General features: G+C 39.8%; 2 protein-coding genes across 9 annotated transcripts in view; one reads left to right on the top strand and one right to left on the bottom strand.

The window, feature by feature from the left end:
- The window catches only part of TMA16 (translation machinery associated 16 homolog), a 38339-nt gene extending 27149 nt beyond the window's left edge, over nt 1–11190 (top strand). The window contains exons 6-7 of the mRNA XM_048509818.1: nt 5461–5503; nt 9501–11190. Of these exons, the coding sequence (XP_048365775.1) occupies nt 5461–5503; nt 9501–9639 (182 nt within the window). The 3' untranslated portion in view covers nt 9640–11190. The remainder of the gene's footprint in view (nt 1–5460; nt 5504–9500) is intronic.
- Nucleotides 11191–12477: 1287 nt separating this feature from the next.
- MARCHF1 (membrane associated ring-CH-type finger 1) overlaps nt 12478–25964 on the bottom strand; it is a 156571-nt gene continuing 143084 nt past the window's right edge. For all 8 annotated transcript variants that reach the window (XM_048509815.1, XM_048509811.1, XM_048509814.1 and 5 more), the window contains 2 exons: nt 21069–21216; nt 12478–15791 (listed from right to left, as the gene is read on the bottom strand). In XM_048509815.1, coding sequence (XP_048365772.1) covers nt 15490–15791; nt 21069–21216 — 450 coding nt within the window. In that variant the 3' untranslated portion in view covers nt 12478–15489. The remainder of the gene's footprint in view (nt 15792–21068; nt 21217–25964) is intronic.

Here is a 25964-nt window from a genome sequence, read left to right as displayed (position 1 = left end):
ATTTTGCAATTCCCAAGTCACCCTATGGCAGGTTTCCAAGCCTTGGAAACCATTTAAATATTTACTGTAATATACAAATAGTAAACAAATCTTTGGCTCATTCCGCACATGCAGAATAATACACTTTCAAACTGCTTTCAGTGCTCTTTGAAGCTGTGCGGAACAGCAAAATCCACTTGCAAACAGTTGCGAAAGTGGTTTGAAAACGCATTATTTTGCGTGTTTGGAAGGAGCCTCTGTCTTTTAATTGTTGAACATTTTACAACCCTGCTGCAGACCCCTCGGTGGACTCATTAGCTTAGTCATGTGTTTGACAGTTGGCTCACCTAACTCCCCTCATCTCATTACCATGACTCTTCTTTTCAGTCGGCCTCTGAACTTCCTCTGCTGCACTCATAGCTTCTGCTTTTCAGAAAGACTTACAAAAGTGTCTTAGAATTGAATAATGGAATGTCTCTTCATTACATTATCTTGTGAGGAGAAATTCTCTGGGGCTCTTTTGGGAGGTGTCTCAGTATAAAATCCATTTTGAAAAGGCCTATCTCCGGGCAGAAATTCTGTCTCAATATTAAGAGACAGTCAAAGCTGTTGACCGACAAATGTTCTCTGGAACAGCGACAACAGTCTTATCTGTGCAGTTTTTTTCAATTCTGCCCTTCTCAATAGGACTGCCACAGAATAATGTCAATATTCAACAAAATGGTTGTCCGGAAGAATGAAGTTAGGGTTTTCCTGCTGATATAAGGGGTAGGATTGCCCTGACCTGGATAGCTTGTTCAATCTCAGAAACTAAGCAGGATCAGCCCTGGTTAGTATTTCGATGGGTGACCGCTAAGGAATTCTAAGGTTGTGATCCAGAGGCAGGCAATGGCAAACCATCTTAAAATGTCTCTTGCGTTTAAAATCCTATGGGGTATCTGTATGTCAGTTGTGACTAGATGGCACATGCACATACACAAAAAAGGATTTTGGTGGGTGAGTTTTTCTGGATCCTTCTTTCATGCTATTGGAAGTCCCTCATACTCCAGGAGCAGCATCTGGGGCTACAGTTGGAGCAGAGGAGGAGGAAATCTGATTTGTGGTCAGAAAACCTTCTCTTAATGGAGAACTTCCATGGGATTCAAGCTTTTAGGTACTTTTGGCTTCTCATTTAACAAGGTTGCATTAACATGGCGGAGCAGTTCATCAGTAAGATGATGCATGAATAAGAAGTTGCCACCCCTTTCCACCCATTAAACTTGCTTTGCAGTAGGCTGAGAACTGACAAAATACATACTTTGTCATGCATAATTGATCCATGGAATTCTAACATGAATGGCAGCTACTGGTTTAGATAGCTTTTAGAAAGCGTTAAAAAAGTAATGGAGGCTAGGTCTGTATTAACCTTGAAAGATCAATGGAACCTTCATATGCTGTCTCTAAGTACCAGTTCCTGGGGGGAAATGAAGGATGGCTATCATAGTATTTTCCTGTTTACAAGCTCCAAGCTGATGGAAGCTGAAAGCTAAACTTGACAGATTTTTAAGAAATAGGGCAATTATGTTCTATTTTCACTGCTATGGATATGATACTCTTTCATCAAGAATTCAGGTAGGGGCTAAAAACCTGTTTATTTCTTTGCCAAAGAATATTTCTTGCCTTCTGGAGCTATGAGCATTGAAGAATAGTCAAAGGTCCTATTTGGATTTTAGCTCTTGACTGTAATAAACCTGGCCTGGACCCATGTATTCTTGAATGCATGTTGCATGCTTGTGTAAAGCATGTTCTTCCATTGTTCCTCCACCCCATATTAAAGTCTAGCCTCCCATGTTACCAGTGACTTGGAGAACCTGCTGAAGGCTGCCTCTGAGCAAGTACAAAGGGCAGAGTTTTCAATTACTTCATCCTGTCCAGTGTGCAAGCATATGAGTGTGAGCACGTGACCTAGGTGCATGTGGGGAGGAGCTGAATCACAATCTACTCTCTTAAATAGGAAACATCTTTATAACTACAGATTAAGCAGGAACACAGACAGGGAAAATAGCTTTCAGGTTATGGATCTGAGGAAAGGAACAGAAACATAACACAAAGCTAAACTTACCTCTGACATCTCTACCTTGATGTCTGTAAAACAAATGCATATCCAGACCCCTTTCTGCTCCCCGCAGGGGAAGCTGACTCCCAACATTTAAAGAAATTATTTGGCCCATACCAGTCATTTAAATTCTTCCTGCCTTTTGTTGGTGGGGACATTCTCCCAATCCAGATTTTGGCAACTTGCCCTATGTGGGACCTGCACCCCAGACAATCAAGAGCACATGGTCCCCATGACTCGCTTACGTAGAGCATGTTTTACAACATCTGTCCATCTGGCCTTCCCTGGCAGGTAAACAAATGGTTACGTCTCCATGGAAATCCATCTTCTTTCCTCTTTGATAGCTTTGTGCATTATATGATTCTCTTCCCTGGACAAATAAATGCGTGTTAAGATCCCAGGAAGTCCTGATTCACTTCAGATCACCTTGCATCTTTGAATCTATGAATGAATGGTGAATGAATGGAATTGATCATCTAATTTGGCTGAGTTTGAATAGCTGATTTAGATTTATCTTGATCTCAGAGAAACTGTCTATTCAAGTTCAAATAAAGACTAAAGAGCTATCAAATCCTAAAGCCCTTCATACAACATTCTCTAGTGTCATCTTCTCAGTGGTTATCCTTCTTGCTTATCTCACTAAAGTCAGAGAGAAGAAAAAGAGAAGGAATTATTTTCATTCCACCTGTGCGCTTCTGGATCCAATCCAGTCTGTTTTCATTTGATGCCAAATATAGTTAATTAAACTGCCCTGCCAGTCTCTAGTTCTGTCACATTCCACTTGATTCCCAGAGCATGCTAGAAATTAGTTTAAGGGTAGGGGTTGGGTTCTGGGCCTGAGCTTGCCAGCTGGGAGGGAAGCAATGCATTCTGATTTATTGCCCTGGACCTTAAGTGGCTGTTTCCTGGAAAAGTAATACTTAAACAATACTAAAGTAGTCTTGATTCTGGTGTAGGTGCCTGATGAAGTGGTAGCAATCAGCAGTGACATTCCTTATTTTTAGGAATCAGAAGTACTGGATTGTAATGGGATTAAAAAATCCAGATTGTTCTTGGAAGTTAAACTCATATGCATTTCTTTTTGTATGTAGAGTTTTATTGTGTCATTCTAATGAGTGTTATTAAAACCCTGCAAATCAAGCAATATAGTGAGTGTTTTAGGATTAATATTACTCCTTTGAAACAATGATCAGGCTGGATCCATCTGGATTTGCAGCAGTGGGAACAAGGATTTCTCTTGCATTTGTAGTTTCTTCCCAGAAACATTTTCATGTTGTTTGAAGACTGTATAGTAAAAATTTGTCTGCTTGGCATAGATTTCTCCATTGCATTTGGAAATATTAGTGGTTTTGTGATTAAACAATGACACCGTTGCTTGTGTTTAATTATCTAAATTATAATGTGCTTGTGAACTCTGGGCCCTGTGTGATAGTGATTGGCAGTTTTCACACAGAAAACTATTTTAGGTTTACAAATAATTCCAACCTTCTCTGAAACTAAATTCTTTGAGTGTGAAAATTCACATATTAGTAATGAAAACAATGCTAGAGTATGTCGCAGTAATGGTGACTAGTTGCCTTTTTGAAACAGGTGTAAGGAATTGTATGAAGTGTGATGACCATTTTCAGGGGTCTGCAATCTGCGGCTCTCCAGATGTTCATGGACTACAATTGGCCATGCTGGCAGGGGCTGATGGGATTTGTAGTTCAGGAACATCTGGAGAGCCCAGGTTGCAGACCCCTGCTCTACATGATCTCTCCAGGATTCTCTAAACTCTCTGCAGGAAGACTGTATCTTGCCTCCCCCCTGTTTTCTTTAGCTGATACTGGGTTGCTATTTATACAGGATTACCTCTGCAGCCTTTTCAGCTCACATCAAGCTATTTTTGTAGTTCCTCCTTTCTTGTGGCAGATTTGCAAAGTCAGATTTTTTTTCTGTTGCTGTCATTTTTATCTTGGATCAGCCTTGTTTAGATTATAGTTATTGTCGGTATAATATAAGCTCAAAATACAGTTTTTTGTTTATTTCAGAGTTTATACATGAGTGGATGTGAAACAGTTCTACAGCTTTCATTAGTTTACCTTCTGTTTAGTTTTTTTCAGTGTTAATGGGGGTAGAGACATTTTAGCTTTGCGTTAGCAGAAAAATTGTTTAAATCTAGCTGGCTGAAGTTCTCTGTCCTCAGTTCAGTGTTATGCTCATATTACTAGCAAACAAGTGCATAGAATCTGTATGGACAGTGGAGTCTACTAAAGACCCTCTTAAAAACCGATTGATTGAGAGGACTCTGTTTCCCGCATTGCTTGGTTATCGTATCGTATGGTACATAAGGTATATAGAGCGGAACATAGAGTGGTACACAAGCTTTTTGTGAGTCAAGAGACTGCAAACTAGATTTAATTTGGTGTAGCTTGTTTATATGCTAAATTTGTTTTGTGCTGCCATTACTGTTTCAGTACAGTTAGAAAAAAACTTCAAAAATGTGATTGCTATAATGCAGCTGAAAATTACTGTAATCAGTGATGGTATGCCACTTGAGGAGCCTGTAAGATGTCATAAGTAACCAACTATACAGCCATAGCTGTCAATAATTACTATACTGGACATTCAAATGTAACATGAAGTTTTTAGACATTATTATGCTCAAGACTGATACATGCCCAAAGATCATAAGGTCTGATTCATGTATATACATTCCAAAGCTCTCAGATGCTTTTCGGAAGTTCTCAAAAACATTTTGATATTTTGCAGATGTGTTCCAAAAATATATAAAAAAATAACTTTTGTGCTTTCCTTAATGTTTCTTTCAAAAGTAGGACTGGAATTCCTTAACAGAGTTCCCTTCCTTAACAGAGTTCCCTTCCTTAACAGAGTTCCCTTCCAAAAAGAAAATTGGTATCTTCCTTCTGTGTATGGAAAGTTTTGAAGTTGTGCTTTCATTCCTCCAAGATACCAACTTCCAGACTAAATAGGTCACACTCAGTGGTGCTAATGATACCAGAAGTAGATAATCTGAAATAGCTATGATTTCTAATGTGACAGTGTGATTGCCTTTCTTGACAAGCTTCTGGGGGCTCGGCCATCCACAAAATAGATAGTAGGGAAGGGGTGGTTAATTCTCACCCCATTTTCTCAGTCAAAAATGACTGCATTGTACTGTCTGTCATCCCAAAAGGGGCAGAGACTGTGCCCAGAATATGGGTACCCTTCTCTTGAGATTATAGTGGACAGGGTGGAGTTTAGCGAGGCAACTGGTCTTTACAGCTACAATATGTGTTTTGGATCCCGTCGTGAATTTCTGCATCATAGTCATTTAGAGGAGTCTGATATAAAATTAATAACTTTTATTTGCCTAATCTAGTTGAATTTCATTGTATCTCCAATAGATATTCCTGATATTGTGAACAGCAAACATTTAAAAACTTTCAGGTGAGTTACTGCCCATTGTTAATTACTTGGATATTGTGTGTCTCAAAAACAGTGGTTTTTAAAAAAAAATAAGGAATGTGCCTATTACATCTGTCTCAAATAGATTAATAAACTCTTGTGTCAGTGAGAGAATGCCCAAAAACCTTGATGCTTATTAGTATTGCTCATCCTGGTTCAAAGCTTAAGGTTTGTAATTTGAATATATGAATTTGTTCTGAGGACCCAAACTATTGTATCAGTAACAGACTATCATACCAGTAACATAAAATTATTTCATCTTCTCCTCCCTTGTTCCTTTGTAATTTAGTGCTAAAAGAAACACACAGACTCTTGAGTTTAAGGAGCATTTATTCCCTGCATTCACACAACCTCAGACAGAAGTAGCAAAGGTCGGTGTTTGCAGAAAGTTAACCATAGAATGGGGCCCATTTTTCTGCTTCAGATGGTATGTGGTTGAGTGTGCAGAGACTAGCAAATAGCAATTTCCTGCGTGAAGCGACAGACATCTGGCTATGGTTTGTACTTTTGCCCTGTGATTATAGTCTCTGTTGTAAAGCCATTTCCAGATGGACAGATCTTATATAACGAAGATTGGGTAGGCCATACAGAAAAGCTGGGGCAGTAACACAGAAAGACCATGGTGTGGTAATTCTCCAGATAGAAGAGATCAGTTTTTCTCTAGAAAAATGGCTGCCTTGGAGGATGGACTCAGTGGCATTGTACTCTTCTGAGGTTGGTTCCCTCCCCAAATCTCGCACTCTCAAATTTCCAGGAATTTCCTAACCTGGAGTGAAAAAGGGGGCTTTCAGAAAAAGGACATAGTGTGGGAGGGGGACATGCAACACTTCCTGCAAGTTCTTGTTGATTCCCTTTTGAATTCTACTTTGTGTGTGTCACACACACACATGTAGTTAAATTCTACTTTGTGTGTGTCACACACACACATGTAGTTAAATTCTATAACTATGTCTAACAGTATAACTTGTATGTTTATTAAGTTTTATATGATGACCTAGATGTTGTTAAAGTAGTAAAAATTAGTTTTGATGGGAAAATAAACATTGCATATATTTCACTTGTTCCCAAAATTTGATTTTTTATTCTAGAAAAAAGATTTTTTCCCTCATGGCTTTAAAATTTCTAGAAATGTTTCATGTCTACATGTAGGGCCAATCAATAGTTTTCCATGGGCTGTGTCTGATTCCCTGACTTTCAGACAGTCACACATCAGCTGCATAGATTTCTGGGAGCTCTGTTCTCAAGTGATGTGGCTGGCCTCCACACGGGCCAGGGCCTTCACGGCTCTGGCCCCGGCCTGGTGGAACGCTCTTCCTCCAACTGTCCGGGCCCTGCGGGACCTTGGTGAGTTCCGCAGGGCCTGTAAGACGGAGCTGTTCCGCCGGGCCTTTGGAGGAACCGGCCGCTGATAGTGCCCCCCCCCCCTTTCATGGCCCTCTGCCTCATGGCCCTCTACATCTGGGACCTGCCATTCCTCCCTCTTGGGGAGAGGATTTTGAATACCGAGCTGCTGGACGCCATTTATATTTATTATTGTATTTTTATTGTATTTTATTGTATTTATAAGATTTAGCTTTTACTGTTTTATCGCTGTTTTTAAAGATTTAGCCATTTTATGTTATATTATGTTTATTGTTGTACACTGCCCGGAGCCCCTCGGGGATAGGGCGGTATAAAAATCTAATAAATAAATAAATAATAAATAAATAAGTGCACAGGGCCCTGATTTATCTTCAGACCAAATTAGTGCACCCCTGGAGCTATTTTAGGTTGGAGAAGCAGCATGGTCGAGGGAGGCTGATGGCCCTTCTCTTTGCACTCTGGGGCTCATTCCGCACATGCAGAATAATGCACTTTCAAACTGCTTTCAGTGCTCTTTGAAGCTGTGCGGAACAGCAAAATCCACTTGCAAACAGTTGTGAAAGTGGTTTGAAAACGCATTATTTTGCATGTGTGGAAGGGTCCAGGGTTCCTGATCCAAATAGTAGCCTTATTTGGGAACTGAGCTCACAGCTGAAGTGGCTGACTGAAAGTTGGTTTGTAGAATCCAGAGCCAATCTGTGGTTAGCTGTGACATTTAGACTGACCCAGAATAGCAGCTTTAAAGCCCTCAAAAACCTTCTGGTTATATCATATACATGTGTGCTACCTCCTTAAAATGAGATTTCTTCATTTTGGGAAAATGATCAGAATTAAAGTTCTGTAGCAATAAGGATCTTACTCCCTCCTTCCCTGTCAAAACACTGAAAAGCTAATGATGGTGTAGGTTGGCAAATTTGATATACCGTGATCTATAGGATTATTTTTTAGGAAGCATCTGTTTTGATTATTAGACATTTGAGTAATCTAGGCCTGTTCAAAGGATATGATTGAAGGATATGATTGAAGTCTATAAAATTATGCATGGGGTAGAAAATGTTGTCAGACATTTTTCTCTCTTTCTCACAATACTAGAACCAGGGGACATACATTGAAAATGCTGGGGGGAAGAATAAGGACTAATAAAATGAAACACTTCTTCACACAATGTGTGATTGGTGTTTGGAATATGCTGCCACAGGAGGTGGTGATGGCTGCTAACCTGGTTAGCTTTAAAAAGGGCTTGGACATATTTATGGAGGAGAAGTCGATCTATGGCAGGGATCTGCAACCTTTAACACCCAAAGAGCCATTTGGATCCGTTTTCCCCAAAAAAGAAAACACTTGGAGCCGCAAATATTTTTTGACATTTAAAATGAAGATAACACTGTATATATTGTTTTTTACCTTTATGCTTTGTATAAACAATTATAGTGTGTTGCTTATGAAATCCATGAAGTACTACAGAGAAAACTATATTTTATTTATGTAAAGAACACATTTTGAACATTTTTAACTCTTAAAAAATAATAACAGACCTTCATGTCTGCCATGGAGGATGGACTCAACAGCCATATTCTTCACTGAGCATGGCCCCTGCCCTGGTCCCAAAAGCCACAGCTTCTGAGAATCTCCCCCCAAATGTCCTGGGATTTGCCCGCTGGGAGTTGGCAACCCGCGACAACCATGGCTGAGAATTATCCCGGCCTCCTCCTTTCCACGATCTTCAAGCTTACCTTCCACTGGTTTACTGTGAAGTAAACCTTCTAAGATCCACGTGGAAGGCTTTCCCCATGCATTCCTGCCCTCCTTGGCAATGCAGAAGCAAACAATTCCCACCCACCCCTGCCTCCCATCAAACAGCCCCAACAAGTGCAACCTTGCAGGGCTGCAGATAAATAACTCCTTTAAAACCTGACATTGTCTTTCTTACCTGGACTCAGTCAGGCTGCCATCTGCCAGGAAAACCCCTGGAGCTCAGCGGGGCTGCTGAGGGGTCTGCAACCCAAAGTTGGGGTGCTGCTGGGGTCCCGCATGATGTCCCACCCCTCAAGAAGGACCTGGGGGAGGGGGGAATGAGGTCACCCAAAGCCAGGCAGCTGGGACAGGGAAGCCAGAAGTGGCTTGGGATAGCCGTCTCGGGCTATGTCTCTCTAGGAACAGGGACTCTTTCCCATTATCCTTTAGGGTGACTCTCCAAAGGAAGCTGAGAGGACCCAAACCACGCAGAGCCGCAGTACAAGGATGAAAGAGCCGCATGCGGCTCCGCAGCCACAGGTTGCAGACCCCTGATCTATGGCTTCCAATCTTGATTCTCCTTGATCTGAGATTGCAAATGCTTTAGCAGACCAGGTTCTCAGGAGCAGCAGCAGCAGCAGGCCATTGCTTTCACCTCCTGCATGTGAGCTCCCTAAGGCACCTCGTGGGTCACTGCGAGTAGCAGAGTGCTGGACTAGATGGACTCTGGTCTGATCCAGCAGGCTTGTTCTTATGTTCTTAAAGTAAAATTTTGCCTCTGGAAGTTCTTCCTAATATTGAATCAGCCTTTTTATTAGTCATCTTAACATTTATCCTTTCCATAGTCTAAACTGTTGTTGGCTGTCTTTCTTTCTCTCTCAAGAAATTGGGATGGTGATCTGAAGAAGCTGCCAAACATTAAAATGAGAAAGCTATCCAGTAAAGATGCCCTTACTACTAGGATGGAGAAAACATCTGTTGAAGATGAAAAGGAACTTTGTACAGCAGAGGATGTACACTAATGAACAGCTGCTGACATGAAGATGAAAGCTGAGGCATGTTGTTGAGTGTTTTAATGATCAGCGGGCGCAAGACTAAGGCCTGTTTTCAGCCAATTCCAGACCCAGCTCTTTTGCCTATTCTAATTGCATCCTGTCTTGGCCTTCAGTTGTGGCATGAAACATTGACATGTTATGTCCCTGTATTTCAGTTTTTAATATATTTGAGATTTGTAAAGGGAATAGAGAAGACTCTCAAAGGCAAGTTAGATGTTATCGGGACTAATCTAAATTTCCAGATTTATGCATGCTTAGTGCGCAGGAAAAAAGGAAACTGAATTCTTCTCTTGCATCTCCCTTTTCTCCTCCTCTTTTGGGGCAGTGGGAAGGATACTTCCACTGTTTGACTTTCAATGAGATTGGCAATTATGGAAAAAGCAGTTTCAAGGGGAATATATGGCTGAAGGATAGGTTAGCTACGATTCGTACCCTGTCCCTTTATAGTCCCATTCTAATATTTTTTCTCATTTAATCAGTGTTTTTGAGATAGCCCCCTTATATTATGAAGGTATATCAGAGCTGTAACTTGTATGATGTGGTGGCATGTGTGCATTCTAGTGATCTCCAAAACTATTATTCTTTTCTTCATGTTGCCTGTTCTTTCTTTTGTAAAGTTTCCCTGGTATTTTTTCCCAGTCAGTTTTCATAAGCCAGCAGCAAAAATGTGTTGCAGGTTAGGATGGTGGTAGGCAGTTGTGGCTAGAGCACTTATATCATCTTTCTAATTGCCCTCACACTTCTCTCTGTGTCAGACTACACAGGACATTGGTGTGTTGTGTGTATAGAGTGCCCAGATGTTTATGTTCCATGTTAAGTGGTTTTTTTAACCCAGAACATCCTATGTTGCATCTGAGTAGCCCCCAAATACCCCTGAAATGCTAGGCTAGTTTTTGTGTCAACTATGTTTTGCTGTGCTTCATGTATCTGGCTTTCCCCCATCCTGAATGACGAAGAAGATTATGCAAGAAATTAACCTTGAATAACGGGATCAAGAATGTGTGGAAGCAAGTCTGAAAGGAGCCTGGAATTGTTATAAGACTTCTCAGTTCTTCTACAATGCAGAATCTGTTTAGTACCTGCATAAATGTTAATTTTCATTATAAATTAATTGTTTTCTGATTTTTGAATGAGTTTCACCAGCAAGCAAGCAAAGTTTTTTTAAAAAATGTAGTGTCACTTTGTAAGATAAATACTTCTACAGTCTGAGTTAATACAACTAAGACCAAATTGGTGACATTAACCAATGTAGAATAGGGGACGTTTTCTAAGAATTTAGAGAGAGTGAACACATATTGGCAAGAGCAAAAGTTAATGTCAGGTTACTGCCTATTAAGGAGAGAAAAAGTACAGTGTGACTTTTGCTTCTCTTGTATAAAATGAATGACATTATAGTCATGGAAACCATGTCAGAAAAGCTTTTTTGCAGAGTTATATTGACTATTCCTTAAAACAAGTCTACTAAAACAAAATAAATTATATATTTATGTATGCTCCAAATTAAACTTTGACAGTTCAGTTGTTTTTGTTAATTGTTCTGTTAATTCTTTTATGTAGTTTAGAATTAAATGCTATCGCCTGGTAGCCAAAATCTCCTTTTTAGGGTTGGTCCTGGAGTGGGTGGTGGCAGTGCAGGTGTAGGCATACTTGGATGAAACTGATTTTTAGATCCATGTCAGTCAGGGTTCAGGCAGGGATTTGGGGCAGAGACAGCTTTGGTTGCCCTGATGGATAACCTTCAAGAGAAAGGGACAGAGATCCATTGTCCCTGTTTGTACTTCTAGATCTTTCAGCAACCTTTGATATCATTGACACAGTATCCTTCTGGGGCTGTTGCAAGAGTTAGGCCTGGGGTCCACTGTAATGCAGTGCTTCTTGTCCAGAAGCATTGTTCAGTGCAGGCTCCAGAAAGTAGAGATGGGGAGCAAGTGCTTGGGAGCGCTCTTGTGGAGTTCCTCGGGGCTCAGTCCTGTCTCCTATATTATTTAATATCTATATGAAGCCACTGAGGGAGGTCATTAGAAGATACAGTGTGGGGTGTCACCAATATGTTGCCATGTGTTCTATACGACTGTCCAGAAACTACAACTGGTCCAGAATGCTGTGGCCAGAATGTTCACTGGAGCGGGTCATAGGAACTGTATCACTCCAGCCTTGTTCCATCTACACTTCCTCCCAGTTAACTTCCAGGCCTAAATCAAGGTGCTTATTTTGACTTTGAAGTTTCTATATAGCTTAGGAGCAGCATCCTTTCAAGACTGCCTTTTCCCAAATGAACATACACATCCACTCATGTAGTTTTTGCCATCTCTGGAACGCTGTATTCCGCCCGTGCGGAAACAACCTTTGATTTTATCTGGGGATCTTTCAATTATTATCATAAGTTACCTTGACCCAAGAGGAAAAACAGGATATAAAAGTCATTCAACTTTTTTTTTTAAAATTGACTTTCTCTTGGACTGCACTTTATAGCTCTCAAAAGGGTTTAGAATTGTTGGGCTGATTACCAAACACAAGAACCTGGCTTGTACTATGTCTGATAATTACTACAGTTTTCACTTATATCCTTAATATGTCGTATTGGCAGCAACACTTAGCATGTTCTTTGAGATGTACAAGCTTGCATATGCAAATTGTAAAATTGTTCAGTGTACAGCTGAGATGATCTCTAAACAAGCAGCTAAAGTCCCATTACAGGATTGCATTCAACTTGTAAGTTGACATAAGTTACTATTCACCACCTATTGACAGTTTTCAATTTGGTCAGCATTTGCTACATTGCAAAGCAAATAAATTACTGCAATCTTTGTGGCATCTGTTTAATACAAATACATTTTTCCACAACAATTAGTAGTTTATATTACGTTTCCTTCCCACCCCAAATATCTTTTAATACATAAGCCACCCACAAAAGCATCTAAGCTTTTTTTTGCGAAAGAACCAGTTAAAACAAGTAACAAAACTCGTAGGTCCAACAATCATACACAGAAAAATATTTTGCATCATAGATTGCCTTGCTGTGCAAGGATCCGAATTTGACAGCTAATTTGGTGATGGGGATGTGTGTGGACATGTGCTTTGAAGCTCTGTAGAGCATTTCTTAGAAATAATTTTGCCTTAACACTGTCTTTTTATACTTTTTATACTGTGAAATTGTATACTTTCAACACCTGTGCCAGTTGTAGCTTCTGATATGTCTAATGGTAGATCTCCATAACTGGGGCTACAAAAGATGTAGTTTTGCAATTGGTTTAACAACTGGTATCTTTATTTCTTTTAAGTGTTTGCAATTTGTTCAAAGATGCTTTAGCTACACCTGTGTTGAGTTTCAGAAGCAGCAAACTGAATAATGTATTATTTTTAAAAAACCAAAGCAGCAAAGGGAAGCTAACTTCTCATGGAGATTGTAGGTTGGCATACTGATTCTCAAAGTCCCCTCTGATTCCTTTTTGGACAATTTTTGCAGTACCTGGTGATATGCAGCAAACATAAGATGAGACCCCTTGGTACAAGGTTTTATTTTGAATTCCTCCAATACATTATTGTATTGGAAAATTAATTAGAAATCAGGTTTCGACTTTCTCCAAAGGCATGGGCCCTTCAAGCTAAACACATTGTACGCGAAACCTATTTTATCTAAACTCTTGTGTTGACGGCCAAAATTATCATTTAAAAAACTGATGGTCTGAATACACTTTTATATTGTAAGTTAATTGGATTGCATCTTTGATGTCCGGTCACTACTTTACACTCTCACTCTTGTGCTACAATCAGGCTGTCCAAGTAAAACAAAGTTTTAGTCACAATGCTCACATAGAAATACCCCCAAAGCCAGTTATTGTCACAAACCATCCAATTTAATAGTGATCTGAACTGTATAATCCCATTCCTGTTTCATCTGTTTGTTTTTTATTCTGAACCTTATGAATAGTTTGAGCTTGTGATTAACCATGTTTGCTCATGACAGGTCAGTTATACAGTTTCTACGCAATGATGATCTCCGACACTTTTTAAATTCTTGTTAAATCTGCCTTAATATTAAACTTATAGTTAGTACCTTTTTAACCTGAGTCAGGATTCTAAGATGACAATTGGAGTCACCATCCACAGACATATGTGGGAAAACACCCATTGACTTTTCTCCTATTTGCTGGCTGCATCATATCTTTTCAGGACCAAGAACTTATTGAGGGTTTAGAATTTTCAGCATGACATGTAGTCATTTGCAATAACTTCGTTTAATCAATTGCCAGCATAAATCTCTCCCCATTACAGGTAACACTGTCCTTGTATTACTCACATTACTTAGGCACAACTCACAATACATTCAACAAGCATTAACAGTGGTATATAAGTCTGACCTTTTTCTCTTTAGGAGAAATTTAGACATCTGATTTAGACATCTTTAGGTACATACCGTGTTTTCCCGAAAATAAGACAGTGTTTTATATTAATTTTTGCTCCCAAAGATGCGCTATGTCTTATTTTCAGGGGATGTCTTATTTTTCTGGGTTCTGTTCGGCGGGCATGCTTCCAAACAAAAACTTTGCTTCGTCTTACTTTTGGGGGATGCCTTATATTTCACACTTCAGCAAAACCTCTACTACGTCTTATTTTCAGGGGAAGTCTTATATTCGGGGAAACAGGGTATTTCTGAAAGGGGATGCCAATACCTGTTTTTGCATCAATTATTCCTGCTGGGCACATCATTATACTGGCATGCATCTGCTGCATTTGTTTATTAGTCACATTTCAGTTTTACATAAAAATACTGAACACAATATGATCAATTGAACTACTGAACCCTTGGCTCAATTACCCCCTGTATAGATAGAAGATACCACATGTATCCAGTGGTCTCTTAATTGATAAAAGCAATACTGGCATAATGATAATACTGCCTACATTGACTCTTTCAAGACTTCTCCGTTTCTGTTCTATCCTGACTTCTTAAAACAAAAGAACAGACTTCTCCCACCCTTTGCATATTTCATACACTAATAAATAAGTATCGAAATAGCATTACAATCTTGCAGTGAACTAAAGTAGCCCTCTGCTTTATAATTGCCTCTAACCATAAAACACATTGCCTTGTTGCAAAATAATTTTAGCATGGGTTTTTTTAAAAAGTTCCTTCATTTCTTTAAACTGTAGCTGAGCTGCTATTCCAGAGGAATATAGCACCCTGCAAAGAAGCCTTGAGGCAAAACATCTGCTTACTGTGGGCCAAGTAAAATGTTTTCAATGGCATTAAGCTGCAAATTCTCCATTTTTAAATCTATTTTTAAAGTTATTACTTTAGCAATGGTCTTCTTTTACACCTCTTCGAAACCATAGATGCTATGGGTAAACCACCTCAGCATTAATTTGTGCTATGATGCATGTTCTCTCTTATATGATTTTAAGGGTTAATACTTTTAAAAATTGTTTTAAAGTGTGTGTTCAAGAGTATGATAATTAGCAAAAGACCATAGTAGCAAATACATAAGGGTTCCCCTGCCCTGTAAACAAAACACCTGTAACATGTCCAAGGGCAGTTCTTTTCAGCCACTGATAATGGTGCTGCTATGTTTGCCTGTCAGGCTGGGTCTCTGCTATAATTTCTTCATTTCCACTGTGCTTAGCCAGAAAGGTGCAAAATTACTTCACAATATGCATTCCAGAGGTAATGTGTAATTTCTTCTCATCCATTTTCCTGGTTATTTTTCTGTTTGCTCTTCATTAAAAAATTCTTAGCGGTTTTGCCCTTTCCTGTGGCTGAATAGGAGAAAGCACGTTGCTTTGTTCTTAAGTGAAGGGGGGGAAATGCCATTTCCATCAAACTGGCATGACGTCAGAAGCAGTTTCTTCTCCTGATTGCTGAGAGTTTGTAGTTGTCTGTGTCACTGGCACCACCACAGCGTCTTTGATTTCAGTGTTCTGAACAGAGGAAAAATTTTTCTCCTCTATTTTTTTAGAAGTGTCTGGACAGTTTTGAACAAATATCACTCGATTATAAGCCTTCAGCCTTCGCCACAGCTGAATATACACTTTACATTGTACGTACATGAACACGAGGCCACCGGTGAATCCAATGGCCACCACAACCAGTTTTGTCCAAAATGGCCACTCCAGGACACCTTTCAAGGTAAAACAAAGTATAATTAGTATCACTGAAATTCCTCCTTGCACAGTTGCTTAATCCAAACTTACTTATGCTTGCATAAAAAAGGGTCCTGATTTTTGCTCATTACCCCTTCAAGCTGTGACCTTCTGCATCATATCCCAAGCTGTTTGTAAACTCTTATCACTAATGAGAGACTCAAAAGGCTTCTGCTGAAGGTCCAAAGTCCCTGTCCTGTGAGTAAAACTTTGCTTACTGGCTTGGATCCAGAGGATTTTCACCAAGCCCTCTTCCTGCTGCAGACCTCCAATTCCTCTGTTTCTGGATGTCTCTTCTTTTCTGAATGGGATTTCAAGGGCATTTCAGGCAGAAGTGATTAAGAGGTGGTAAAATTAGGCTATCTGCATGGGAAGATGGAAGTGCCTGTAGTCTGTCAAAGGCACTATTAGATTAGAACCAATCAGCAAGCCAAATCAATGTATGTGTATAAGAATTGGCTTGGGGGAAGAGGGGAAGGATGGAAGATTTCTTGTATATGCATTTGTAAGTGACCATCCAATAAAAACAGTCTTGAAAGTGACTCATTCTCCCAGGTTTTCTTATTTGAAAAAAAAAAACTGACTTACTGAAGTACACTTTGGCTTACCTCTCAGTTCTCTTTTCCCTCATTGATTTTGCATATTTAAAAAGTCCCTTGTCTCTGTATTTAGATAAATGTCTAAATTATATCTATATTTTAGATGTCAGTTGACTCTTAAACCTTTTTGTGGCAGAGACAAAACTAATTTTCATTCTCACATTAATAATACCATAGTTATCAGAACTAGATGTCAAATATTGCTATAGACCCCATTATAGCAAACCATGGTGGGAATTAGGGTATACAGGCTAATTTCTTACTGTAATTCTTCACAACATTAACTGAAGTGTCCATGTTCTTCTGAAATACCCAAATACCCAAGTTACTTTGGTTCCTATAAAAAATATTTACATGATTTTCCTATTTTAAGATTTTTCTTAGGCACCAAACGAAAATCCCTTTACTTATGTGTTTAATATTCTCTCATACCTGGCAAAGCTTGAGCTATGTATGGCAAATGATTATGCAGCTTTCCACTAGGGAAGTTCCTAAATTTCAACAGTAAAATAGTATTCTGATTCTTTCTGGATGAAAAGAATTATCTTCTGGCAAGTCTTAAAATAAATTTGTCCTGAGAACTCTATTTTCATTAATAAAATGTTAAAAGGAAAGCTTTTACAGGGGTGAGTGACCTTGACCACCAATTTAGGTCCAACGACATCAGTTGGACCAAACGCCAAATTTATCAGACGTAGAAGGACCCTCACAAATGATCTCTGTGACAGGATTCCTTCAACATCTCATAGAACTGAATCCTTTCACTGTGAAGGAGTATGTGTGAAAGAGCTAGTAACTAAACATAGCTTTGTATTTTCAAGATGGCAAATCACTTGCTGAATCATCCTGTTGGAAAAGTGATAAAAACTGACCATCCCATTTGATAAAGTATCATGACAGTGAATCAACAACTACTATATTGATAGAAAGCCAGTACATAACACACTGATTTATAAGTGATACTTTCACAATTTTCTTTTAAATATTGTTAAAGAAATAAAGAAGTTCAGCTGGACTTTTCCCTTTACATGGCTTTGTTAAAACTATGTTTCATTCACATTATCAAGCTTATAAACAAGTGTTAGGAAAACACTAGTCAAATTGCTGTGTTCGTCCTATCTCCAGATGACTCAAAAACAGATGAAAGACTGCAGTTCAGAGGTACTCTGAGACAAGGGGCGGGAGACACATCATCTTGCTCCTCTTCAGAGCCAATGAGCCTTCAGTTACGCAGATTGCTTAGTATCAAAAGAACAAAGAGAGTAGTGAAAGTAACCAAATGCTGAAGTGTCACTTTTCTCTGGAGAAGAGGAAAAGAGAGGATCTCACTAATAACCATGAGTGCCTTACTAGTCTGAAGTTTTAAATTCTGGGAACACAAAGCAGTAATGAGCTGTTCTTAGTCATTTTGTCTCAAGCTATGAAGGACTAAGCCAGTGGTTCTCAACCTTCCTAATACTGTGACCCTTTAATACAGCTCCTCATGTTGTGGTGACCCCCAACCATAAAATTATTTGTGTCCCGGTTCCTAAGACCATCGGAAATATGTGTTTTCCAATGGTCTTAGGCGACCCCTGTGAAAGGGTCGTTCGACTCCCGAAGGGGTCGTGACCCACAGGTTGAGAACCGCTGGACTAAGCCAACCTACGGCTCTCAAGATGTTCATGGACTATGATTACTATCAGTTCCACCAATTGGTCCCTACTGACGGGCTAATGGGAATTGCAACCAATGAACATCTGGAGGGCTGTAACTGGGAGATCTCTGGACTAAGCCTTTAGTTAGGGACCCCATCTTGAGCACATGCCAAGGGACAATGGAAGAGGTACCAAGTCTGAAAATTAAGGTAATGAACTTTTCTAAGGGATCAGCTGGCAACCAGGGAGTGGGAGGGGGGAGAGGATCAGCCGAAAGCATCCCTAACAACACAGACGGATGACATTTCTAGAACTGGTGTGGCTAAGGGAACTATGACAGTAGTGCTTAAGCAGGCAGATGAAAAAGATTAGAGGATGAATTTATAGTGGATAAAATCAACCATGTTCAGCTGCTTAGCAGAATGAGTGGAGATACTGAATGGACTGAGTTACCCAGGGTTGGGGATGAATGAATGCTTTGTTGGGAGATTGGGGGAAAGAACTCAAATGCTTAGGTCAAGCATTAGCTGAAAGTGGAAACTACATATTCTAAGGAGTCAACAGAAGAGAACTCTTCCAATAAAGACAGGTAATCAGTGGATTTCAGGTCACAGAAAGAGGCAGAATACAGGGAAAGTGAAGGAGATAAGATGGTAGATGGACAGACAATATTCTACAATAGAGAGGTCTGAGACAGAGCAGACAAGATCAGCAGTGGAGGATGGAGCAGTAATAACAAAGTGCTGTACGGGCAAAGGGACAGTCAACATCCTTTAAAAATGTGGTGGGGTTGTTATTGGGAACCAAGCACAAAGGCCTGAAATAACAGTTGCGATGGAGCTGAGGGATGGTGATGGAAAGTGAAGAATCAGCTAGGACTACAGTTTATACACAATAAACTTTGAAACTGACAAGCTGTGGGTTGGCACTGTGAACAAGGATTGAAACTGACAAGAGTTTCAGAGAAGGCACGTGGGAAAAAAAGAAACTCCCCAGCAAGACAGCAGCCATGGTGGCACTGCTGGGACCACTACCTTGGTGAGAGCAAGTACAAATGGAGTGTTTCTTGGTGCTAAAGCAGCAGTTCTACAGGAAACCGGACATAGGAAGCAGGGAAGGAAAAGGCAACGGGTTGGAATTCCAAAACCATGACGCCACAATGATGGAAGCAAACAACAACAGGCTGAGCAAGAGAGGGCACACCAACACAGGAATTTGAAAGAGGTGGATGTCACAAGGTGTAGCTACCAGAAAGTGAAAGTTAGGGACCAATGGTTACAAATAGACACTGCCTTTTGGTACCTACCAACTGGTCGCTCATGTGGTTAATCTACGTAGTTTACTGCACTTCAGATCAAATGCTAGGGGTATGCTGAGAAACTTTCTTCAAAATACCAGCATACAAACAACTTTGACTAGCTTTATTTTCCCTGTAGCCAAGGCATTTAAAAAATCAGAATTTTTGTTGCAGATCTTGTGATTTCACAAACTATGTAAGTGAAGCAATTGTACTCATACATTTTGTTTTTCCATCAGTCACGGAAAGGGTGGAATTTCTCCTTTCTCTAAAACTTTCAGAATTTCACCAGACATTATCCATCTATATTCAAACCAATCTTCTCACAACTTGAAAGGTTAGAAAGAGGTAAGGACAGTGTTACCTGTTAAGCTGTTACCTAGCTTTACAGTATGAATATTTTTCTCAAAATAGCAATGGGGAATAACTCAGCTTGGCAGTGCGAGAGGCAGGTTAGGTGGGATATTTTAGACAACTATACCAGAATTGGCTTTTGAAACGTTCTACAGAGAATGCAAAAGAGACCAAACTGTAGTTTTAAATATTTTTATATAAGTTTTGGTTGCAAGCAATCATACAGTGAGACGTTAAGGCTCATACACACAGTTCCTAAGTATATAAACAAGGAGGAAAAGATTTGGATGATAGAGGTTTTGGATGATAGAGGAGGAGGGGAAGCAGGGACTATACGTTACCTAAATTCTACAGAGAAGATCTTGGAGAAGGCAAGGATTCCTATGCCAGCATAGGGATCCAATGCGAAGGATGATATCATGTCTCAACCCAACGTGACCAAGAGAGGTTCAGACTAGTATTGAGCACTGAGGCTCGGGTGTGCAGTACTTTTATACCCCTTCGCGCAGGTAAGGCGGGAAATTCGAACTTAGGTTTCGTTTCTTTGCAACTGCTTGGGGTTTCCTTGCTGGACTGGTGGGGTTGAGCTAATTCGCAGCTATTGTTTCTACTTCCTGGGACAATGGGGTCAATTGGTCCTAGATTATATCAGTGAAACCTTGAATGGTTTATGCAGAGATGCTTCCTAAAGTTTCTGCCTAGAGCAATTGGCCATGCTGGCAGGGGCTGATGGGAATTGTAGTCCATACCATCTGGAGTGCCAAAGATTCGCCACCACGGGCCTAGAGTATTCAAATTTGGCTGAGGCTTGAGTGAATCAGGAAGGGATTGATTGTTAGGGAGATTGTATCTAGAGGTTGAGAAATGCAGGGAAGGAGCAATTGTTGAGGAAATGGTTTCTAGTGGCAGAGAGATATATCACAATCTCAGGGCATGGTATACCTGTATCATTTGCATAGCTGCAGCCATGGCAAGGTGTGGTATCCAGGAGTTCTACAGATTCCATTATGTTTACGGAGTGCTCTGGCAGGGTGTGATAATCAAGATGCATGTCCTTGTGTCATGAGATGTCCAGATTGTATCACTGGAATAACTCATAGATCTAAACTTTGCAAACAGACAGTTTTGCCTTAGGCTTGCTTTCAGCTTGGACACTCTGCTATCCACCCATACAAACATGGAAACTGGGATTTTGTAGCACACAGTATAAGAAATAATATGAAAATCCAATATTTTATAAGGCAGGGGATAAAGGGCAGGGTTACAACAGGTAGAATAAAAACTTGAGATTCTATTAAGCCTTTCTCTGTCTGTTGCTGAAGTATCACTTTTAAGTGTTGCAACCAAGAAAAAGATAAATTCACTCACCATTGTCATTGCCTTGTTTAATTTCCTCAGCAGTCCGATCTATTAAAACATACAATGACCAAACTACGCAGGTAATAGCAATGATATGGAATGTGACTGAGCAGACTATCTTCCTTCTCTCACTTGTTGTCATTTGTAGTTTTTCCCACTGCAATAAGTAAACAGAAAATGGTTGGGTTTACAAGGCCTTAACATAATATCTAAAATCAATAACCTCTTTCACTCCATCAAAAATACAGACAAGAATAGGAAGTTTTGTGAATTTATGCCCATTTAATCTTACTGCAGGAATACTGTATTTGCTGTAATAAGAAAGAACTGAAAATATGAAAACATTTTCCCTAGTCTACTGATTTGGTAGGTTCTTGCTACATCTTCATGAGGTTTGTGCTGGCTCCATAAATTGGTAATTGCATTCTTCCTGATGCATACTTTTGCAAAATACACCTTCAAATGCTGTTTGACCAACTTTCTGTCTTTTTCCTCCATTGAAACAATAGTTGTTGTTTTTTTTGCTGAGTGCAAAAAATATAGTAGAGCTGCGGGGGAACAGAAAGAGCAACCTACTACCTGTGATGAGATGAAACCACATAAGAATGTGTATCCCTGTCCTAAATTTCCATGGATGTCACTTTCACAAAATAGTTAACCAGAATTATTAAACCAAAAGCTCCCAGCATATAATATGCTCATTTTTACTCATATTAAATAATTTTCTGGTAATAATCCTAGGTGCAGCACTGTATATGCAGACAAGGAACTGAGCTCCCAAAACCCCTCCATTTTTGAATATTAGTTTTGCCATAGTCTTAAAATGGTTTGGAAATACAGTTCTACAGTGCCACCTTCCTGCTACTTGTAATTACTGCAATGCTAAAATCTAGCTGTTTTTACATCTTCTTTAAAGGCATTTATACAAACTACCTTCCCACAAACTGTTTAAAGTAGTATTTATGAAAAACAAACCACTACAATAAAAATAATCAAAAACTGCAAATCAAGAAAACAGTTTCAAAACCACAGATATGAAGGAAAGTTTCAATTGTGTGTGGGATTTCTTATAAAATAGCTTCAATCTTACTATATAATTGAGCTGTGTGTTCCCGATGTTCATAATAATGTATAAAACCAGCAAGAAAAAATATTCAGTTGACTAAGATACTTGAGAACAATTTAGGTAATTGTACCATAACTCCTTTTGTTAGACTACCATTATTATCAATGTTGCATATTACTAGTAACCTTCTCATTCCCTTAAGAGGAAAATGCAAGTCAAGTGAATAATTAGGTCATTAAAGCTTTGTGAGAGAAATATTTTGGTTAAATGCATTATAGTGAAGGAAAATGAGACTATGGATGAGGGAGGATAGTATAGTCTATTAAGGATGTAGATAAAGGGGAAAAAAGAACAGGTAAGACTGGAAAAGTATAGGAAGAGTTGGTGCACATAGCCATTAACTCTTCCACCCCTTGCTCCTGATGCTGCAGCCCCAAATGCCCCCCAATGTTGCTCCTGCGGGACAAGGGCACCGCAGGAACAGCATAAATTAGATGTCTGCAGTGGGAAGAGGAATCAGTAAAAAAGCCTCCCCCTTCCATTAGCTGAAATGGTTGGCAGAATCCATTCCCCTGCAAAAACTACACTGCTTGTAAATGCCTTCTCTGGACTTGGTTTTGTGGAGGTCAGGAGGATCCACCTGATTCAAGGGCTGCTTTGGAAAACTTTCAACTTAAGTAAGCCCTACTGCTACAGCAACATGATGTTTGTGAATTTTTAATGTAGGAGGCTGTGTAGCTGCCATTCTGGGGTTTCCAGGGGAACTTCCGCCCAAGACAGGAGCTTCAGAGAGAGGGAATGTCTAGGGAGCAGTTTAAACAGGTTTTTCTGTGGCTACAAACCTGTTTCTTATACACCCTGTACAAAAAGGGGTTGCAGAGGAGCTTCAGCACAAGCTGGCTGTCAGGGGTGCAATTGGTAAGCTAGCAGCACCAAACTTTCAGGATATCTTTAGGAGACTCTCCTAATGATACCACCCAGGTTTGGTGAAATTTGGTTCAGGGGTTATGGACTCTCAAATATCTTCTCTTCCCTTATGGACTCTCAAAGATATTAGCTCTCATTGGAAATAATGGGGGATGGGGAGCCCCCTTTGGGAGTCCATAGCTTTGGACCCCCTGGACCAAACTTCAAAAAACCCAGGTGGTATCAGTAAGAGACTCTCCTGATGATACCTCCCAGGTTTTGTGAAGTTTTGTTCAGGGGGTCCAAAGGTATGGACCCTCAAAGGTGTAGCCCCATCTCCTATTATCTCCCATTGGAAACAATGGGGATGGGGCACCCCCTTTGGGAATCCATAACTTTGGATTCCCCGAACCAAACCTCACCAAACCTGAGTGATAGCCCAGGAGAGTCTCCAGAAACATCCCTGAAATTTGGGTGCTGGTAGCCTAAAAATGCGCCCCCTGCAGGCCAAAAATGGAAAAAAACACTGAAAATACAAAAAAATCCCACAATCCCACCACAAGGTGGTGCCCTGGGCAACTGTCCACTTTGCCCAATGGGAGGAATGCCTCTGCAAGCTGCAGTCGTTGAGGGGAGAGGGGCTTACTGGAGAGCGAGTGCAGCGTTTGGTGCCTGACAGTGCTTGGATTGTCGACTCTTGCCACACCTGAAGGTGCTGGGTAAAATGGACGTCAGCATTGGAGAGAGAAGCCCAACCGCTTCCATAGAGCTGAATAGGAAGTCCTGAGGCTGGTTTCCATTTCCTAGTGACACTGCTTCGCTCAAAGCAGAGAAAGGAGCTCTTTTGCAGAGAGCAATGACACCAAAGAAAAAGCATCCTCCTTTTGGAACTGATTCAACTTTTGATATGAATGTAATGCATGAATTGTTGTCCAAGGTGGATATAATGTCTACAACTATGCTGGATACTAATACTACAGTGGGGAAAATAGATGAAGAATTGAATGAAATTAACCAGAAAATGAATTCAATTGCCTCATAGGAGGAGGAAATGAACACAATTTTGGAGGAGTTTAAGACTATAAACAAAAGAATGGATACTTAAGAGGTGAAGATTACTATTATGGAGGAGAAGGAGAAAGGACAAGACTTATTGTTCTTGGAGATTAAACAGAAGGAAAGACTTTTGTGGTTTTTAAGCATAGATGAAATGGATAATGAAAAAAATTATGGAAAGAATGGTTGACATACTTGCAAAATTTTTGGGAAAATCAATTGAGGATGTAGATGCTGAAGTAGATGAAATATACAGAGTTAATTCAAGGATAGCTAAAGAAAGAAACTGCCTAGAGATGTAAAGTTAGTTTCCTTTAGGAATGATATTTTGCATATTCTAGTACAGCCACACGAAATGTAAATTATCCATGCTTTCATGAGCGGATCAACATTGGATGTTCTTGAAACGTTTAATGTTGGGAGTAAGACAAGTTAGACACTAGATGGCAGTAGTGGACTATGCACAAGATGCTTTCTTGTTCAGTGAATAGGATTCCTAATAGACTGTGATAAAAGCTTAACCATTCAAAACAAGAATAATGTTGAAGCATATTTTTACTAGACTGTACCTAGGACTTCCTCCCTTTATATTATTCCTGAATACCACATAAAAACCGGTAATATGATGACATAGTACAAGATGACACAACACAGAAATATGCAGCAGAATGTATAATAACGTTTTTAAAATTCAAACTGCAACCACTAACTAAAACACTTGAACAATGGCATCAAATGCCATTATTCAAAGAAAACCTTCCTGCAATAATTTTTAAATCATATATCTTCCAAATTTATGTTAATAGGTGGCCCCTCCTTAAATCTCAGCTCGCCGTATAATACTGTCCTAGTCTTGTGTACTGCAGAGTTGCTCTAAGAATAAAACTGAAGTATTAATTTCAATTTAACATTACACTCCATTTTTATAAGTAGATAATGTTCAAGTTCTTGACAATTTATAGATACATAATCATAATGAACTTCAGGCTTATTTAAAACCTGAACCCAAATAGCTGCATCAGATTTAGATAAACAAATCCACCCAGATTTTTCATTCAATTTTGCTCTATCTCTGAGCTTACTACTTAAATACTGTCACACATGGCTTTCATATATGCAGGTGCCTGATCCCCAGCATAGCATTTCTGGGTAGTCAGGTTAGCCCCGATTTGCCTTTTTACCATCACAAAATGTGGCTGGATTCAGCCCAAACACTAGGGTGATTTCCTCACTGGAGATTAATCCTAGGATTACCCAAAATATCCAAGTTCCCTTGAAATCTCCTCTCAGCTGAACTATGGAACACAGATCAGTCCCGTTTCTGGCGCTCCTCCCCCCGCCCCCCCGCCCCATCACGGGATTTTCCTGGATTGTGAGTAGTTCAAGATTTCTCATGACATTTGACTACAGCTATAGTAAAGTTCTCCTACACACAAGAAGCAGGGGGCTTTTCCTTTGCCTACTTATGTTTGTATTCACATAAAAAATGTTAAACCAAGTTATGCCAAGGAATCCATATTTGCTACTGCAGCAAATGGAAGTCACAGCTACAGAAGTCGCTCTTGGCTTTCTCTGTATACACTTCAGTTCACCCCATTCATTCTTTCAGCATATTTCAATCCAACTCTTCCTCTAAGAAGCATGAAGCAGAGTACATCATTCTTCCCTCCTCCATTTTGTCATCTTGTCAACCCTGGGAGGTAGATGAGTCTTTAAAAGTGACTGGCTCAAAGTCACCCAGCAAGTTTCATAGCATGGAGAGTTGAACCTGGGCCTTCCAGATACTAGTCCAGCATGCAATTTCTTTCCATAAGCATGGAAGAGCAGAGGACAATTTCTAAGGGAATCTAATTATATGAAACAGTTTTCAGACTGTG

Source organism: Sphaerodactylus townsendi, linkage group LG10 (assembly GCF_021028975.2).
Source record: "Sphaerodactylus townsendi isolate TG3544 linkage group LG10, MPM_Stown_v2.3, whole genome shotgun sequence".
NCBI lineage: Eukaryota > Metazoa > Chordata > Lepidosauria > Squamata > Sphaerodactylidae > Sphaerodactylus > Sphaerodactylus townsendi.
Note: the sequence above shows the minus strand (reverse complement) of the source record. Positions and strands in the feature narration are given on the sequence as shown.